The 20,602-nt window shown below is 35.3% G+C and overlaps 1 protein-coding gene across 1 annotated transcript in view; it reads right to left on the bottom strand.

Moving 5' to 3' along the window:
• PCDH15 (protocadherin related 15) overlaps positions 1–20,602 on the bottom strand; it is a 1,158,626-nt gene that overhangs the window by 644,029 nt on the left and 493,995 nt on the right. Inside the window, exon 9 of the mRNA XM_007944018.2 lies at positions 162–270. Within this exon, the coding sequence (XP_007942209.1) occupies positions 162–270 (109 nt within the window). The remainder of the gene's footprint in view (positions 1–161; positions 271–20,602) is intronic.

Raw genomic sequence — 20,602 nt, 5'->3', positions numbered from 1 at the left:
TATATATACACACACACATTATCTATAAAAGTAAAAATCAGTCATATCCAAGAAGAAAAACTTCATTATATAATGTGAGCTTTTGAATTTATTGGAGGGATTTCTTTTTCTACATGATTCTAGAGTTATAACTGATAGGTAAAAAGTCAGCAGATACAAACCAACAAGGATAGAATAGAGGATGCCTGGCCGATCTGATGGTGGCTGAATATTTCGGTCCTGATCAATGGCTTCAATAGGTGGGGTAACAATGATGGGGTTCAGTTCTTCCTGGAAAATAATTCAGAGTTTAGTTCACCTGTGTAACAAATATTCCATAGAAAATTGACATTTAGATATTACCATCTGAACAGTTAAATAACATCTGGGCCGATAATTACACCCAAGTTTGAATATTTGTAATCTAACACCTCTGACTACTTCAGGTTGAATCTGAAGAGGGAGAAATGTGTACTCAAAGTTACAATGCAGAGACATAGTAAATACATAGATGAGATTTTATATCAATAATTTCTCCTAGAAGAACAGCAAAGAAGATATCATTACATTTTTAATCTTCCCTAGGGAATTTTATTAAAAGAAATATAAGGCTACCAAATCATTCGTGAAGTAGAGATTTTCTCCTTGTCTTTAGAAAAGATTTTTAAAACTGTGTATTTGTTACTTCCCAATCTATTTTTAGTAGTCTTTGTGTGGCACAAAGGGTTAAGTGTTAGATTACTAAAGGAAATGTTCGTTGTTTGAACCCACGGAGAGTTACCTCTGAAGACAGGTCTAGTGATCTACTTCTGAAAGTGCACAACTTTCAAAACCCAATGGAGAAGTTCTACTCTGCACACATAAGGTTACCATGAGTTGAAAGCAACTCCATAACAACTAACAAGAACAATCTATTCTTTAAAAGTTTCAAAGAAGTAAATTATACTAAAATAATTTTTCAAATGATATTTCAATTTATTAGAACTAAAATCACAGCCATCCAATTACAAATTAAACATATGTTATATGAAGCTATGTACATTTAATTTATAATAATCAGAAAGATTATATTTTAAAATTATAATACATTGTTTGGAGTTAGTGCTTCTCAATTTAATGTCTAGTGGTATTCAATTCAGTTATCAATGTTGACTTTTTTTTTTTTTAATGAATGACCAGACAGTACTTAGGTTTTGCCAGTCACATGGCTTCAAGTTGCAGCACTCAATTGCCACAGTTACTGTTGCTCAACTCTGCCACTACATGACAAAAGCAGACATAGACAATACATAAACAAGTGAATGAGGCTGTGCTGAAATAAAACATTATTTACAAAAACAGGTTATGAGTGGAATTTGGCCAACGGTCAAGGGACCACAGTGTTGTCTCCAATGTTATATCTTAATAGATAAGATTGGGGTGGGGCAATGCACTCTGCAGAGACAACACCGTGAAACATTGTACTAAACAGCATTTTGAAAAGCCAATACACTGTACTGTAAGTCTTTCATATGCTAATTTACCTTATGGCTCTCTAAGAAGGGGATAGTATTTGCATTTTCAATAAACATTCATCAACAACTTCTAGAATTAATACCAGGAGAATAAAATTTTGGAAACAAGTATTCCAATATTCATTGATTGGAGCCTGACCTGCAAGTGGTAGTTCTAAAGTGAAATAAAGTCTGGTTCAATATTTGACAACTTCACATTCTATGTAATTACTGCAATATTCTTTAATATAATTTCTATTAAATTATTGAATCTTGAAATATGTAATATACTATTATACAAAATCAGACAGTTCAATGCCTCAATTCTCAATAGAAATGCATAGTGATAGCACACCAAAAATAAAATAAAGCAATACCTTTAAATCACAATGTGCAATACCGAATTTTATATTGAAGTTGCAATAAATACATATTAGTAATCAATAATTTGGAGGTCACATACATGTCAGGAGCTCATGTGTTCTTTGTTGCTAATGGGCTCTTACAATGCAAAATGCTTAGTTGTCAAAAATGTTAGCAGTATTTTTATGAAAATAAAGAACTATTTGCAGGAATAACTTTCTGAGATAACATTCTAATAATGTATTCTCTTCTGTAAGGTGGATTGCTGTTATTTGCTGTCATCTATTTGGTCCCAGACTAATGATGACCTCCATGAACAACATAAGGTAACTCTGCCTGGTCCTGCTTTATCCTCATAATTATTATCTATGGGATCTTCATTGGCTAATTTTTTAAAATAGACTGCCACATCTTTTTTCCTAGTCCATCCTAGTCTGGAAGCTCTGCTGAAACAGGTTTAGCATCATCATACCAACACAAAACCATCCACTAGAAGACAGATTATGGAGGTGCATATTATATTAGCCAGGAATGGTACTGGGTCTTCAATACGTTGTTGTTGTTGTTGTTAGGTGCCTTTGAGTTGGCCCCTACTCATGTTGTTATTATTTGCTGTCAAGTTGGACCCGACTCATAGCAACCCTAGCCTTCTGGTTAGCAGTCAAGTGTCTTAGCCACTACACTATGAGAGCTCCTAGCAACCCTATCTATGTACAACAGAGTGGAACACTGCCTGGTCATTTGCCATCCTTATAATCTTTGCTATACTTGAGTCCATCATTGGAGCCACTTTGTCAATTCATATCACTGAGGGTCTTCTTTTTTCTCGCTGACACTCTTCTTTACCAAGAATGATATCCTTCTTCAGGGACTGGTTCTTTCTGAGAACATGATCAAAGTAGTGAGACAAAACCTGGTCATTCTTGCTCCAAAGAAGCATTCTGGCTAGACTTGTTCCTGAAGAGATTTGTTCATTACTTGGGTAGTCCATAGTATTTTCAGTATTCTTCACCATCACTATAATCCAAGGCAACAACTCTTCTTCCATCTTCCTTATTCATTGCCCAGGTTTCACATGCATATGTAGTAATTGAAAATACCATGGCTTGGGTTAAAAAAAGAAACAAACCTTCAAGTTGATTCTGACTCATAGTGATCTCCACTGGGTTCCCAAGGCTGTAAATCTTCATAGAAGCAGACCTCATCATCCTTCTCCCACAGAGTAGCTGATGGGTTTGCACTGTCAACCTTCTGGTTAGCAGCCAAATGTTTTCACCACTACACACCAGAGCTCTTTGATGCTTTGGGTTAGGTATACCTTAGTCTTCAAAGTGACATCTTTTTTCTTCAACACTTTAAAGAGGTATTTTACAACAGATTTTCCCAGAGTAATATGATGTCTGATTTGTTGAGTGCTGTTCCATGGGTGCTGATTATGGATACAAGTGAATGAAATCTTTTACAACATAATTTTTTTCTCCAATTATTATGATGTTTCTTATTGGTCTACTTGTGAGAATTTTTGCCTTCTTTACGTTGAGATGGAATCCATACTGAAAACTGTAGTCTTTGATATTCATCAGTAAGTGCTTCAAGTCATCTTCATTTTCAGCAAGCAACGTCGTGCCTTTTGCATATTACAAGCTATTAATAACTCTTCCTCCAATCCTGATGCCATGTTCTTCTTCATATGTCCAGCTTCTAGGATTATTTGCTCAGCATACTGATTAAATGATCAGTAGTTGGAAAACACAGGCTTGGTGATAGAAATCATCCTGAATATCACATGATAGAATTCTGCATGGTCAACAACTTATTCACTGCAAATATTTTTTTCTTCAACAACATAAATGGTGGCTATACACGTGGACCTAGCCAGATAGAATACATAGGAATCAGATCAACTTTATCTTTGGCAAGAGGCGATGGAGAAGTTCAAAATCTCCAGTCAAAAGAAAGGGAGGAACTTACTGTGAAACAGACCATTCATTGTTCATATGCAAGTTCAAGTTTAAGCTGAAGACTGTTAAAACAAGTTCTGAGAAGCTAAAATATAATCTGGATTATATCTCACCTGAATTTATAGACCATCTGAAGAATAGATTTGGCTCATTGAACACCAGTGACTGAAAACAAGATGAGTTGTGAGATGACATCAAGGACATCATACAAAAAGAAACCAAATGATTGGGAGGGGAAGATGGCATTGTACATATAATCTGCACATTTGGTCCCTCTAACCAACTTAATTCCTGAATAACTAGGTAAAGCAGATAAAAATAATGATACTGGGGTTATGAGCTATTAAGAAGAAGATAGAGTATCAGATTTAGTGAAGGCAGAGAAAAAAAGCAGATTAAGCAGCTGGGAAAAATAAACATATCACTAGCTGGCACAGTGATTCCACTAGCTGATAGAGAAGGAGACAGAGATGACACATTAGAAATACAAAAGAGGTTGTGGAGGGAAGAAGGAAAAAAAAAAATAATCACACAACCCACAGAGGCACTGGGGACTCAGAACACCCACAAAGGCAATTTTTGGTGGCAACCTGGTACTCTGAGTGAGTGGATAATCTTATTGGGAAATTGATCAATACCTTCCTTGGCTTGGGCTGCTGCAAAGACCAGAAAGGAGTGGGAGAAAGGGAGAAACTCTTTGTGAGTAGGTGGAGTCCTGGACTGAGTACACAGCAGTGGGGTGGGGTTCAACTCTTCCATGGCCACTTTTAGCACAGAGTGGAGCAGGGTACTGGGTTGTTGCAGCTCCTCGACCCAAGTGCAAAGTAGTAGTCCTCTACCCATTGGGGTCTCTGTCAATTTTGAACTGAGGGTCTTTGACAGTATGACATAATAATTAATAGAACCTCAGAAAGACACAAACTACCCTTCCTGTGCCTGCATCAATGACAGAACTGTCACCCCCAAACTCAGAAAACTCCTTCTACCTTTCCATCTGGGGGTTTGCTTTCAGTGCCTTTTTTTTTCTTTCTTTCTTCCTCATCTCCCTGGCTTCATCCAACAGAAGAAATATATTAAACCTCCACCAGGCAACAGCAATTATTACTCTGAACACCAATAGTTCCTGCACCACAGAATCAATGACAGTACTGTGGACAACACCTGCTTCTCCCAACTCAAAAACCTCTTCATGATGAACAGAGACTTGTACCCACATCCCCACCAGTGATTCCACAACCACAGAGAGAGCTGGAGAGTAACCCAGTACATCTGAGTTAATAACCAAAAAAGTATATCTGCTCCACACTTTCAGATACAGTAAAACATAAAATCAGGGTGAAACAAATCAATATGTAACTAACAATTAAAGAGACCTTCAAACTATCTAAGAAACAACAAACAACCTCAAATTAAACAGATAATCAGGACAAGGCAATAGAAATAAAAGCCAAGGCTAAAGAATTAGCTATCATAGAAGAAGAACAAGCAATAGAACTATCTGAGAAGGAATTCAGAAGGTATATATATATCCAAGAGCTCAAGGAAACCATAAATAGAAACAAAGAAAAGAAAGATAGGACCCTGAAAGAATTCACGAAAACCATTCAAAACAAAATAACAAGATAAACACACAATTAGAACTCACACACAAACAGCAATTAGAAATCCAGAAGATGAAGACTAAAATTACAGAAATAGAAAACACAAATGAAAGACAAAAGAGTAGTCTAGAACTGGCTGAAGAATTAATTTCCTATCTAGAAGATTTCCTTGATGTCAGCCTGTATAAAGAAATCAGAACAAAGATTTAAGAGAAATGAAGAGAAACTAAGAGTTATATGGTGTGACATGGAAAGAAATAATATATGCCTCATTGGAATATGAGAACAAGAGGAGGCAAAAAAAAAAAAAAAAAATTGAGAAAATTGTCAAGGACTTGCTAACTGAAAACTTCCTCCATATTATGAAGGAAGAAAAGATATCTGTCCAAGAACCTCAACAAACTCCATACAGGATAGATCCTAAGAGAAAATTACAAAAATATATCGTAATCAAACTCTCCAAAACCAAAGACAAAGAAAGAATCTTGGGAGCAGCTCAGGAAAAATTAAATGTCACCTACAATGGACAATCAATAAGACTAAGTTCTGATTTCTCAGCAGAAACCATGCAAGCAAGAAAGCAATGGGATGGCATATATAAAGCCATGGACGAAAATAACTTCCAACCAAGAATTCTATATCTAGCCAAATTGTCCCTTAAATATGAGGGTGAAATCAAGGCATACTCAGACAAACAGAAATGAAGGGAATTTGTGAAAACCACACCAGCCCTACAAGAAATGCTAATGGGAGTCCTTCTAATAAAGAACCCACAAGAGAGAACAACAAATTAAATAAAATAAGAACACTTGACATCACCACTTAGAAACCAAACAAGAAATAGATGCTCAAAATAAGCTCATAAAATAAGGTACACAGAGAAATAAGAGAGTCAATCTGCAGATGACACTAGCAACAAAGCAAACAGAGGGAATAAAAGTTTTAAATACAAAACCTCTAAATGGAGAGGAAGACAGTGCAACATCTTTATAGAACTGACTGTTCCAAACTATGAGCATAAGAATTTACTTCAGGGTAAGTAGAATGGGCACTTGAGACAGAGAATCACCGGGCCTACCTACTCAGAACCATAGTCTTCAGGGACATCATACTCAATTGGCACAACATAGTACATAAAAATCTTGTTCTACAACCTACTTTGGTGAGTAGTGACTGGGGTCTTAAAAACCTTCTAGTGGCCATCTTAGATGCAAGTATTGAAGCAAAGAAGCTTTTTTTTTTTTTTTTTCCCTCTCATCTGAAGCAAAGAAGAGTGAAGAAAATCAAAGGCATCTGGAAACAATTAGTCCAAGGATAAGATGGACCATGAGGATCTCACCCTTCATGACTCTGAGACCAGAAGAACTAGATGTGCTTGGCTACCAGTGCCAACTACTTGGAAAGGGATCAAAACTGGAGATCCTGGATAGAGTGGGAGTAAAAATGTGGAACAAAATTCAAAAACACAAAAATGACCAGAATTACTCATCAGATAGAGTCTGATGGAACCCCAAGATTGTGACCCTGGGTTACCCTTCTGGCCTAGAATTGGACTCACTCCCATGGATTGGCTTTCAGTCCAACAGTAGAAAGACCTACATGCAGAACACCTACCCCAGGGCAATGTATTCACCCACTCTAGGGAGACACACCCCTTAAAGCAATCAGCCATGAGGCACCGGAGGGGCAGCATTCATATACAGGGAAAGCTGGACAGAGAGGAGTGCATGGTTAAGAAGGGCATGAGGAGGGGTTAGCCACAGGGAAGAGAGGGGAACAGAATTGGTTAGAGTCAGGGATGATAGTTGGGGCGTGAAATCAAAGTTACACGAACTGTTGAATGTAAAACAAATTAGCTCTGTAAATTTGCACTCAAAGCACAATTTAAAAAAAAAAGAAAAGAAAGAAGACAATCATTAAAAAGACCAAAAAAAGAAGAAAAGACTAAAATGGATGTCAGAAGAGATTCTGAAACTTGCTCTCAAACAGAAAGTGGCTGAAGCAAATGGAAGAACTAACATGTTAAAAGACCTGAACAGAAGATTTCAAAGAGAATCTCAAGAAGACAAATAAATTATTATAGAGAAGTGTGCAAAGACCTGGAGTTAGAAAACCAAAAGGGAAGAACACACTCAGCATTTCACAAGGTGAAAGAACTGAAAAAAAAAAAATTAAGCATCAAGTTGAAATATTGAAGGATTGTATGGGCAAAATACTGAATGGTGTAAAATGTATCAAAATAAGATGGAAGGAATACCACAAAGAATTGGTCAATGTTCAACTATTTCAGGAAGTAGTATATGATCAAGAACCAACAGTAATGAAGGAAGAAGTCCAAGCTGCACTAAAGGAATTGGCAAACAACAAGTCTCCAAGAATTGATGGAATACCTATTGAAGTAACAAACAGAGGCAGTACTGGAGGCACTTACTGGTTTAAGTCAAGCAATTTGGCGGATAGCTACTGGGCTAACTGGCTGAAAGAGATTAATACTTGTGCTTTTTCTAAAGAAAGGTGATCCACAGAATGTGGATATTCTCAAACAATATCATTAATAACCTACATAACTAAAATTTGCTGAAGATAATTCAAAGGCAGTTGCAGTAATATGTTGACAGGGAACTTCCAAAAATTCAAGCTGGATTCACAAGAGGATGGGGAATGATGGATATTATTGTTTATGTCTACTGGCTCTTGGCTGGAGGAAAGAATTCCAGAAAGATGTTTATCTGTGTTTTATTGACTATGCAAAAAATTCATCTGTCTGGATCATAACAAATTATGGGTAACATTGTGAAGAATGGGAATTCCAGAGCATCTAATTGTTCTCATGAGGAATCTGTACATAGAGCAAGAGGCTGTTGTTTGAACAGAATAAGGGGATACTCCTGGTTTACAATCAGGAAGAGTGTGCGTTATAGTTCCCAGAATGGAAGGTAAGAATTTTAGCACTGGGCACCACTGCCTCTAACTGTGAATTACACATATACACACACTGCTGTCGAGTCAGATCTGACTCGTAGTGACCCCTCCTTGGGTTTCCGAGGCGGTATCTCTACAGAAGTAGATTTGTCCAACCTTCCTTCCAAGGAGTGGTTGGTGGGTTTGAACCGCCAGCCTTCTGGTTACCAGTCAAGTGCCTTAGGTACTATGCTATCAGAGCAAGTTAATATCAAAATCTCTCCATTAAATTCAGATCACTACTGCCCCTCTCATGGAATCCAGAATCCAACATACCCACCAATTCCACTTCCTTTTTTCTCTCTGTGTCTCAGACTCTCTCACTTTCATACACACACACACACACACACACACACACACAGTTTTTCTCTCTCTCCCAACAGTCAGTTTACTTCCTATATAATACGTGTATTATTCCCTCCACTGGAAAAAAAAATCTGAGACTCTTCAAATTACATAGGTTTATAGGAGTTAAGAGATGACTAGCTCTTCTGAGTTGTTTCACAAAGGAATCTGATTATATCAGCCAAAGTCACTTAACAGCTAAGCTACTTTAGTCCTGATTCAACTAATTAAATCTGTGGCAGCTTTTGCAAAAGTATGGCTCAGACACTGGGAAGACTTTTCAAGTATGAGGACTTTCTGCAATTTCATTCTGCTTCTCAGTCAGAGGAACAAACAAAAAGGTCCTAAATACTCTCCATCTTCTTCTAGTAACTGGCTTCCTTACCTAGAAGTTTTTTGTTTTTTTTTTTAAATGATTCTGAGCTCCTCTGTTAGAATGCTAAATGCCAACAGATCAGGATATTTGAAGGTGTCCCTTTTGATAGCCTTGATTCTGCTTATTTCTATAGAGCTTTGAACTAAAACATAAGGGGTTTCAGTTTTTCAAATTACTCACATAGCTTTAAACGCTCTTTCCAGATTATCTAAAGTTGTCAGGATGAGGAATGGAGTTACAATTTTATTCTTTAAAGTTTATAAACAACAGAAGAACTAAAAGTAACACAACAAACAAAATCGAGAGAGATGGAAAAGTGTTAATTAACTTCATCTTTCATAGTTGGTTGCTTAAAAATTTCATAATATAGTGGGAATTGAAGCAATGGTGAGAAATGAGTTTGCTACTTAGAACTCTATTGGTAACCATCAGAATAACTGGAACAGAAATAGCAAACTGTAGATATATATCTCCAGAGAGTAAGCCTGAAAGTGCAGGTAGGTGGGATGAAAGTTATGTTACCTGAAGTTATTTTGTCTTGTCTAATTATGTCATTACCATAGCCTGTCCTATTTTTAATATTATAAATGAATAAGTTTTATAAGTCCAAATAAAATAAATGTCTTTCAATACATTTCTAGACTATTGGGAGAAGTAGAGTTGTCTTAAATAACATTAGGAGTAAAATTTTGCCTTGCCCTGGGGAGACTAACAACTCATCTTAAACAGACATGTATTTTCCTTATGCTATCATTATTGAGTTTGGGAGCAAATACAGGTTTAAAAGTGAAAAGAGTAAATTCTGAAATATGATTTCAATCTAAACTAGATTATAATCTTTGAATCTTGAATATTTTTAACAGTAATAATAAATAACATTGGCATATACTGGGGATTATATTTTGTTTAAAATTATATTTATATATTTTATATAATTTTTCATAAAGAAAAATGACAGTTAAGTGAGATAGAAAATTATACACTTATTCATTAGAAGTAACAACATGAATAACATGAATCCTTTTTTGAACTTTGTTCTACCAAAATCTCTATGACAGACAAAACTAGGCATGAGAAAGATATGAGTGTGTGTATGTGTGTGTGTGTGTGTGTAGCTCTGGTAGCTCAGTGCCTATAGGCAAGTAAAAACTTAGACACAAACTATTTTATTATTATTATTTTTGTTTTAGAATTGGCATGAGTTCTGCAGAGAGAACTGAAGCCAAAAGACTTCCTTTTACATAAATTGGAAAATATTCACATAATCAAGTAATATGGAGCATTTACTAAAATTGATTAGGTACAAGGCAACAAAAGTAGCATCAACAACATAAAACAATCCATATCACACAGACAATATTTACTGACAAAAATACAATATGAAATCAATAAAAATAACTGAAAAAGGTATTCAGAAATCCCATATATTTAGAAGCTAACATACATAACCTAAAAATGTATTATTGAAGAATAAACTCTGAATTATAAAATATTTAAAAGTGAATATTGGTGATAGTTTTAGATATGAAAAGTTCTGGGGTACAGGATGAACAGTAATTTTAATATGTATGTTAGGAAGCTGAGACATCAACATATATGCTCAGCACTTAAGTATTTTTCTGGAAAGGACAAAGTAAATCCAAAGGAAAATGAGTGACAAATAATAAAAATGAGAGTAAAATGAAAGAAAGAAAAGAGACATAGAGAGTTATAGTATTCAATTCCCAGTGCCAATTATTCCTAAGTCTCAAGTATGTTGCTGTCTTTAAATTTCCTGAAAAAAATTCTATCCTTATAATAAAATGTATATTTTTTCCTTGAGGTTATTTTGAGAGAGGTTTCTTAGACTTTGAATCTAAGTATTAATCTCTATAAATGTGTCAAGAAAAGATTCATTATTGATTGTATTTTGGCTCTCTTAGAAACTGTTCTTATTTCTCTTGTACCTTCTAACTCTTGTTATATGTGCAGCCTTCTTGTATGAAATCAAAACCAACTCACTTAATCATTTACAAGGGTGGGAAAATAGTAGATATTTAATATATTTTTGTCAATTTGTATTCAGTTGAGTTATCCAATCTGGTAAAAAGATCACCACTCTCAAGTAGACTTTGTAGAGCCTATTACTAAGAAAATAGTCCAGAGATGGCTACTACCAGAACAACTTCCACAGCTCTTGTCAGGAGATGATGAATTCAGGAGTTTGTTTCCTTTGGAGAACAAACTCTTCCCAAGAAGATAGTTATTACTGCTCCTTATTGCTCTTCTGTCTCCCTCATTTCTCTGAGCTTCTAACTTTTCCATTTTGATTATAGAGGAAACATAAGTGGAAGAAATTCATAGGTGAAGATGTTCAACTACAGCTCAAGCATCATTTATGGAAAGGATCAAAGCATTGCTTTAGTGTGGCAGAATGTTAAAACCACTATAATTATCTCTATACCTATAGGCTTATTGGCTTGTGCACAGAAAATACCTTAGTTGTATATATAAACCCCAGTCTGCTGCTTGACAGCTTTACCAAATTTTCATAATCAAGCTTAATTTTGTGAGACACTTTAAAAAGTCACTTAAACACTAGCAAGACTCTTTGTACTTTGCCTTGGAAACAAAGTAACTTTTCTTGCAGTCTCATTTATCTTTGAGGAGATGACATATCTCCTGACTCAGCTAAAGAGTGTACATGAGAAACACATAGGATAGCAGGTTTTTAATTTCAATGCTCTTTACACAGCCAAAACTAAATTTTCTGTCATATCCTATAATGGGGACTCATCTCTAAGACATCCCCTCGATCTATGTACAGGCTCCTAATAGGAGCTCTTATTGCACAGTGATTAAGCTCTCATATACTAACAGGAAGATTGGTGGTTCAAACCCACCAACTGTTCCATGGAAGAAAATTGTGGCAGTCTGCTGCATAAACATTGCAATCTTAAGCCCAATGGGGCAGTTCTACTCTGTTCTATGGGGTCACTATGAGTTGGAATCAACACTACAGCAATGAGTTTGTTTTGTTAGTTTTATAGATTCCTCATGTGAAAATTTGTTGTTTTATGTGCCGTAGAGTTGGCCACGACTCATAGCGACCCCTCCTTGAGTTTCCGAGGCAGTATCACTATGGAAGTAGATTGTCCCATCTTCCTTCCGGGGAGTGGCTGGTGGGTTTGAACCGCCAGCCTTCTGGTTAGCAGTCAAGTGCCTCTGGTAGCATAGTGCATAAGCAGACTATTAATCTTCTGTGAGTGGCTGGTGGGTTCAAATCACAAACCACTAGGTTAGCAACTTACTTCTTTAACCATTGTGCCACCAGGGCTCCAGAAAAAAGGTACTCATGATACAAATGGAAAAACTTCATCTTCATCTATAAATATTCTAAGACAGAATATTAAGTGATTTGAAGTTTTAGAAAACTATTCATTTAATTTACAATTTACTAAATTTATTTTAATTTATTATTAAATTAAGTAACTTTTTATGGTCTTTAAATTTAGTCAAATATTTCTTTTTTCTATAATAATTTAAGAAAATCTTAAGCATGATATCTGTTTTCTATCTATTATATACTTCCTTTAACGAAAGTAGATTTAGATTACACGAAAGAAAAGAAGCTGAGGGACATTACTATTCTAATCAATTGTACTATCAATGTACAGTTTTCCCAGCAGCTTTTGAAAGTGTTCAGTCTATAAGCAACATGACTTTCATCTTGTTCATTCACGGGTCAGGAGATGCGTATTTTGTAGTACTTCTATTTATCACTAAATCAGAATTCTATTTAGGACCTCTTTGTTGATAAAAAATGTTGTGATCTTCCTAAAGTTCTATCCTTAACCCCTCCAGCTTAGACTTCCTTACTCATAAGTAATCCAAGACAACAAGGACACCATAATTTAGATCACTGTAGTTGGGTCAAGTTGTATTTCAGGCTAAATTTGAACTGCTGTACTAAATTTAAATTAAATACACAAGCAAAATTTTCAAAAGAAACCCTATGATTTGATCTTTATTATCTAGAAAATAGAAATCTCTCCTTTCAAAAAGGTGTATACTTTTGGTGAAAATTCATGTAACATTTCTCAATTCCTTCATTATTGCCTTTTAAAAACATTTAATTTTTATTTTGTGTATAGTTTTGATTTCTTCTTCCTTTCCTCTCTGTAAATTATCCAGTTATTTTCTTCTTGGTGATTACAGTTGACTTCTGAAACTTAAAACAGCCTAATTTGAAATATAGGAGTCCAGGTAGTATAGTGGTTTAGGGCACCTGGCTTCTAACGAGACGCTTGGTGGTTCAAATCCACCAACCACTCCGCAGAAGAAAGATGAGGAAATCTGCTTCCTTAAAGTTTTACAGTCTTGAGTTTGGTAAGATGGTTGACTAGGCAGACAAGCTACACAGACCCTCCAGAATAAGCAATGAAAAACCAATTGCAATCCACACAGAAGATGTTCCAGGAACCCTGAGCTTTGAAGGGAAAGGTAAAGAAGTAGATTAAATACCAACTAATAGAAGAACTTAAATGAAACAATGAATAAGGAGACAAATGGAGAGGTGGACTGCCAGATGTTCTGAGAGCACAGCTATTTTGAACATTTCCCAGTAGAAACCTAAGAGTAGGCTCTTCTCACCAAAGACTGCATGGGCAAGGGCTGCATTGGTGCCTGACAACCAGAAAGGAAAACAGTGAAGAAGGAGACAAAAACACCTGCAGACTACTAGTGGCTGTCCTGACGATGCAGCCATTTTGAATAATTGCAAGCAGCGGACGCATGTTCTTACCTGGACAGAGACCAAGGAATAGGCTCTGCTTGCTTAAGACAGCATGTGGAACCACACTGGAGGCAGGAGACTGGAAAGGTGCTGTATTCCCCCTGTTACTCTTATACCCCACACCTTTTGGTGAATAGAGGTGTAGCCTGCCTTAACCCACCTTCTTGATTGGCAGGAATTCCATACAAGTCTGTGCTCTGACAGAGCCTGGTTGTTGTGCCCCACACCCAATAATTTTGTTTCATTTGTTTTTTGAATTATTCTTTTTATCTTCCTCCTTTCTTCCTTTTTTCCCCCTTTTTTCACTTTCCCATTGCTGGTTTCTCTTTGCTTTTTTTCTTTCCCTTTTCCTGGTTCCCTTCTGTTTTCTTTCTTTTGATTTTTCCTATCTCTTCTTTTTACTTTTGCAGTTTTCCCATTTTTTTCTTTACTATTCTTTCACTTTTGCTCTTTCTCTCAATTCTCTTTCTCCAGATATTGTGGCTTTTTTCCCTCTTTTTCTTATTATCTTTCTTTTACCTTTTTAAATATATTTTGAAAATTTTTCTTCTCATTTATTGTTTTTTTTGTGATTACTCTTCTTTGTTTATGAAGTTTAAGAGGTTTGAGTTTTGAGTTTTTTGTTCTCTTGTTTTTTTGAGGGGCGGGGGTTTGATACTTTATCTAACTGAATGGGAGACAGCAACCATTCCCACACAACTCAACCACATTTGTATATCCTGCAGCCCTACTCTCTAAGGGAGGGCCACCACATGCTTTTGCACAAACTGACCGATGACAGATGGTGGCCAATACCAGCTCAACTTACTCTCGACTGCTCTTTATGAACAGCTAACAGAGATCTGTGCACACACTATCATTTGTTATCACACCCACCAAGAGACAGGTGTTGAGTTCTAAGTGGTAATAACTAGTAAATGGAGGACCACAGTACCCTACTCACACAGCTATATCAAAACAAAATAAAGGAAAAAAAATCTTGCAGGAATCATACAAACATAAAACCATAAGTTAAACATAAATACAACAATACCACAATGTCTCAGAAATAATAGATCACCACATGCAACACAAAAAAGAAAATAAAGTAGTAGAAACGAGGGACTAGGATACAAACCCAGAAAATATTTCTGAGGAAGAAGCAGCATATGAACTCTTGATAAGAAATTAAAAAGAATTATATTTAGGTACCCTTAATGGATTAAGAGACAGATCAAGGAAAACACTGACAAGATCAAAGAAAACACTGACAAAATTAAGGAAAACACAGACAAAACTCCATAACAATTTAGGAAAATAAAACAAGAAAAAAATTGATAAAATAAACAAAAAATTAGAAAAGATACAAAAACAAAAAACAGAAATCCAAAGATTAATACTAAAATTTCAGTAATAGATAACACATTAAAATGTCAAAGGAGTAGAACTGAACCAATGGAAGTCAGAATTAGTGGGAATGAAGACAAATAACTCAACACTACTCTGTTAAGGGATCAATCAGATAAAAGATCAAAACAAAAGGAAGAAAGCCTAAGATTCATATGGGATGCATCAAGAGGAATAGCCTATGTGCAATCAGAATTCCAGAACAAGAAGAGACAGATAAAACCACAGAGAAAATTGTCAAAGATTTTTTGGAAGATAATTTCCCTAATATCATAAAAGACGAGAATATATACATTCAAGAAATTCAACAAACCCCAAACGAGATAGACCCCAAAAAGAAAATCACCAAGACACATCATCCTCAAACTCACAGAAATCAAAGACAAAGAAAGGATCCTGAAAGCAGCACGGGAAAAATGAAAAGTTTCCTACAAAGTGCAACCAATAAGACTAATTGTTGATTTCTCAGCAAAAGCCATGCAGGCAAGATGACAATGGTATGGTATATATAAAACTGTGAAAAAAAAAAAATGCCCAACCACAATTAATATACCCAGCAAAACTGACACTCAAATATAAGGAAGAAATTAGGAGATTTCCAGATAAGCAGAAATTAAGGGAATTTCTTAAAACCAGACCAACCTTACAAAAGATGCTAAAGGGAACCAACAACAGCAAACAACAACCAATGGTTAATATACATCATGATATAACTCAGAAACCAACCCAGTTATAGAAGTACCCAAAGTAAAATGAGCTTACAAGACTATAAACAGGGAACCAGAAACATCAACTGGTAAATACAGACAACTAAAAACCAAAAAAAAAAGGGAATAAAAAGTGTGGTTACAGAACTTCTAAATGGTGAGGAAGTCAAGACAATTGAGAGACAGAACAAACTATTTAAACTTGGGAAGAAAACAATAAATCAAAGGGTAACCTCACAGAAAAATAATAAACTTCATCATCAAAATAAAAAAGTGGACATCCACAAATACTTAGCAAGTACTAAAATAATAGCAACAAAAGAGATGATAATATGATTCATAAACAAAATGAGCTCAGCACAGAAAAATATATAGGACAAAAAAATCAGCAACACTATGAAAAAACACATAACAAAATGACATCAATAAATTCACGCTTCTCAATAATTACACTGAATATCCAGTGGAATAAATGCACCACTCAAGAGAAGGAGAATTGCAAACTGGATAAGAAAACATGAGCCATCAATATGATGTCTACAAAAGACTCACTTTAGCACAAAGAATAAAACATAGCATAGTGCCTAAGGCACTTGACTGCTAACCAGAGGCTGGCAGTTCAAACCCACCAGCCACTCTTCGGAAGGAAGATGGGCGAATCTACTTCTGTAGTGATACTCCCTCGGAAACTCAAGGAAGGGTCGTATGAGTCAGGTCCAACTCAATGGCACATAACAACAACAACAACAATCAAAAGTTGGAAAAAGATATATCAAGGAAATGGTAACCAATAAAAAGGAAGGAGTAGCAATATTAATTTCTGATAAAATAGACTTTAAGACAAAAATGACCATAAGGGACAAGGAAGGGTATTATATGATGATTAAAGGGTCAATTGAACAAGAATACATAGCCATAATGAGCATCTACACTTACAATGAAAGATACCCAAAATATATAAATCAGACTTTAATAGAATTGGAAAGACAAATAGACTGACTCCACAGTAACAGTAGGAGACTTTAATACAGCACTTTCTATAAAAGACAGAACAACTATACATATACATATAACTCAACAAAGATACAGAAGAACTAAATAATACTATCAACCAAAAGACTTTAAAGACATCTAGAGAACACTTCACCCTAAAATAGCAAAATATACATTCTATTCTAGGAACATGGGACATTCTCCAGGATAGAACATATGTTCAGGCACAAAGCAAGCCTCAATAAATAATAATAATAATAATAAAAACCACTGAAATATTGCAAAGCATCTTCTTAGATCATAATGCTAAGAAGAAATCAGCACTAGGAAGATCAAAAGAACAAGAGCAAAGGTATAGAAACTGAATAACACCCTCCTCAAAAATGACTGGATAATAGAAGAAATAAAAAAAATTAAATTTAAAAAGTCCTTGAATCAAAAGAGAATGAAAACAAAATATATCAAAATCTTTGGAACCCAGCAAAAGTAGTCATCAAAGGGCAATTTATGGCAGTAGATGCACGCATCAAAATAGAAGAGCCAAAATCAACATGTTAACCCAGTATCTCCAATAATTAGAAAAAGAACAGAGAAAAAAGTCTACACTCACCAGAAGAAAAGAAATAATAAAGATATGAGAAGAAATAAATGAAACAGAAAGTTGAAAGACAATAGAAAAAATAAAGACTGGAAGTTGGTTCTTTGAAAAGATTAGTAAAATCAACAAACCACTGGCAAATTTAACAAATGAAAAGGAGAAGATGCAAATTACACAAATAAGACGTGAAATGGGTAACATCACAACAGAACCAACAAAAAGAAAAGAATAATAGGATACTATGAAGAACTGTGTTCCAACAAATTTGAAAACTGAAAAGTAACAGACATTTCTAGAAACAACTGCTTACCTAAACTAACACAGACTGAGGTGGAAAAGTTGAACAGACCCATAACAAAAGAGGAAATTAAACAGGTCATAAAAAATTTACCAACAAGAAAGTCCTGGACCAAATGGGTATCACTGGACAATTCTACCAATCATTCAGAGGAGAGCTGACACCAGTCTTACTCAAATTATTCCAAAACATAAAAAAGGATGGAATCCTCCCAAATTCATTCTATGAAACAAGCATAGCCTTCATACCAAAACCAGGCAAAAACAACACTGGAAAGGAAAATTACAAACAAATATCCCTCATGAGTATAAATGAAAAAAATCTTCAACAAAATCCTAGCCAATAGTCTTCAACAACATATCAAAAAATAACACATAATGACAAAGTATGACTTATAAAAAATGTGAAGGGATGGCTCAACATTAGAAAAACAATCAATGTAATCCATCGCATAAGTAAAATAAAGGGAAAAAAATCACATGATAATATCAATAGACAAAGAAAAGGCATTTGATAAAATCTAACACCCATTCCTAATAAAAACTCTCAGCAAAGCAGGAATAGAAGGGAAATTCCTCAACATAATAAAGGACATATATGCAAAACCAATAGCCAACATTATCGTCAATGGAGAGAGATTGAAACCCTTTTGCTTGTGAACAGGAACCAGACAAGGATACCTCTATCTCCACTTCTATTCAACATTGTAGTGTAAGTCTTAACTAGGGCAATAAGGCAAGAAAGGATAATCAAAAGCATCCAAATTGGTCAAGAAGAAGGAAAACTATCCCTGCATACAGATGATATGATCCTATACACAGAAAACCCAAGAGACTAAGCAAGAAAACTATTGGAACTTGTTGAGAGATTTACCACAGTGGCAGGATGCAAGATCAACATATACAAATCAGTTGGATTCCTCTAAATCAGCAAAGAGATCTCTGAAAAAGAAAGAAATAAATATCATGTACAAAAGCTACCAAAAAGATAAAATACTTGGGAATAAATCTAACCAGGAACACAAAAGACCTATACAAGCAAAACTATAAAATACTGCTTCAGTAAACTCTAAGAGATTTACATAAATGGAAGAACATACCATGCCCAACATAGGAAGGTTGAACATTGTGAAAATGTCAATACTACCCAAAGCAATCTATACATTCAATGAAATCTTGATCCAGATTCCATACAAATTTTTTAAAGACATAGAAAACCCATCACTAAATTTATATGGAAAGAAAACTGACCTTGGATAAGCAAAGCTCTACTGAAGAAGAACAGAATAGGAGATTTCACAATCCCAGATCTCAAAACCTACTGATCCCACTAACACGTATATATCCTAAAGAAGTGAGATGCATGACATGAATAGATATATGCACACCCATGCTTTCATCACAGCACTATTCATAATGGCAAAGAGATGGAAACAACTTAAGTGCCTGCCTATCAACTGAAGAACGGATAAACAAACTGTAATACATACAGCCACAGTTGTCAAAACAACCCAGTATTGGTACAATGATAGACATATAGACCAGTGGAACAGAATTGAGAATTGAGAAATAGATCCATTGACCTATGGTCAGCAGATCTTTGACAAAGTGCTGAGATCCATCCAATAGGGAAAAGACAGTCTCTTTCACAAATGGTGCTGGCAAAACTAGATATCTATTTTCAGAAAAATGAAACAAGATCCAGACCTCACACCATACACAGAAATGAACTCCAGATGGATCAAAGACTTAAATGTGAAATCTAAGACTATAAAGTTCATCAAAGAAAAAATAGAGGCAAACTTAGGGGACATAATTCATATCATATATAGACTATCAAGCAACCCAAGACGTATAAAGAGCAGCAAATAAACTAAATGACTGGGACCTTCTAAAAAATAAATTATTATGTTCATCAAAGGACTTCTCCAAAAGAGTAAAATGAGAACCTACAGAACAGGAAATATAATCAGCAATGATATATCAGACAAAGGATTTATCTCTAAAATTTGTAGAAAGCTCCAATATGTCAACATCAAAAAGACAAATAATCCATTTAAAAAGTGGGCAGAATACATGAACAGACACTATAAAAGAAGATGCTCAGGCAGCTAAAAAAGACATGAAGAAATGTTCATTACCATTAGCCATTAGAGAGATGCAAACCAAAGCATCCATGATGTATTATGTCACCCCAGCACTAATAGCAAAGTTCAACAAGACAGAAAATAACAAATGCTGGTGAAGATGTGGAGAGATTGAAAATCTCATGCACTGCTGGTGGGACTCTAAAGTGATATAACCACTGTGGAAATAGGTTGGGGATTCTTTAAAAAGTTAGAAATAGATTCCATTTGATCACCAACCCCATTACTAGGTATGTATCCTAAAGAAGTGAGAGGGAGGACATGAATAGATATATGCACACCCATTTTCATCACAGAACTATTCACAATAGCAAAGAGATGGAAACAACTTAAGTACTGGTCAACTGAAGAATGGAAAATCAAACTGGTACATACACACTATGGAATACTATGCAACCCTATGAAACAATGCATAATCTGCAAAACACCACATAACATGGATTAACTTGGACAACATTATGCTGAGTGAAATAAATCAATCACAGAAGGATAAATATCGTATTAGTTCACTATTGTAAAAAGTCAAGGAAAGGTTTATACATGGAAGTTTATACATGGTTGGTTACCAGGGATGGGAGGCGAGGGAAGACTAAATTCCTAGATAGATTGGGGAAAAAAAAT

The sequence above is a fragment of the Orycteropus afer genome, unplaced genomic scaffold (genome assembly GCF_000298275.1).
Source record: "Orycteropus afer afer isolate SDZICR_OR568_19922 unplaced genomic scaffold, OryAfe1.0 scaffold00118, whole genome shotgun sequence".
NCBI lineage: Eukaryota > Metazoa > Chordata > Mammalia > Tubulidentata > Orycteropodidae > Orycteropus > Orycteropus afer.
This window is presented reverse-complemented; position numbering and strand designations above follow the sequence as displayed.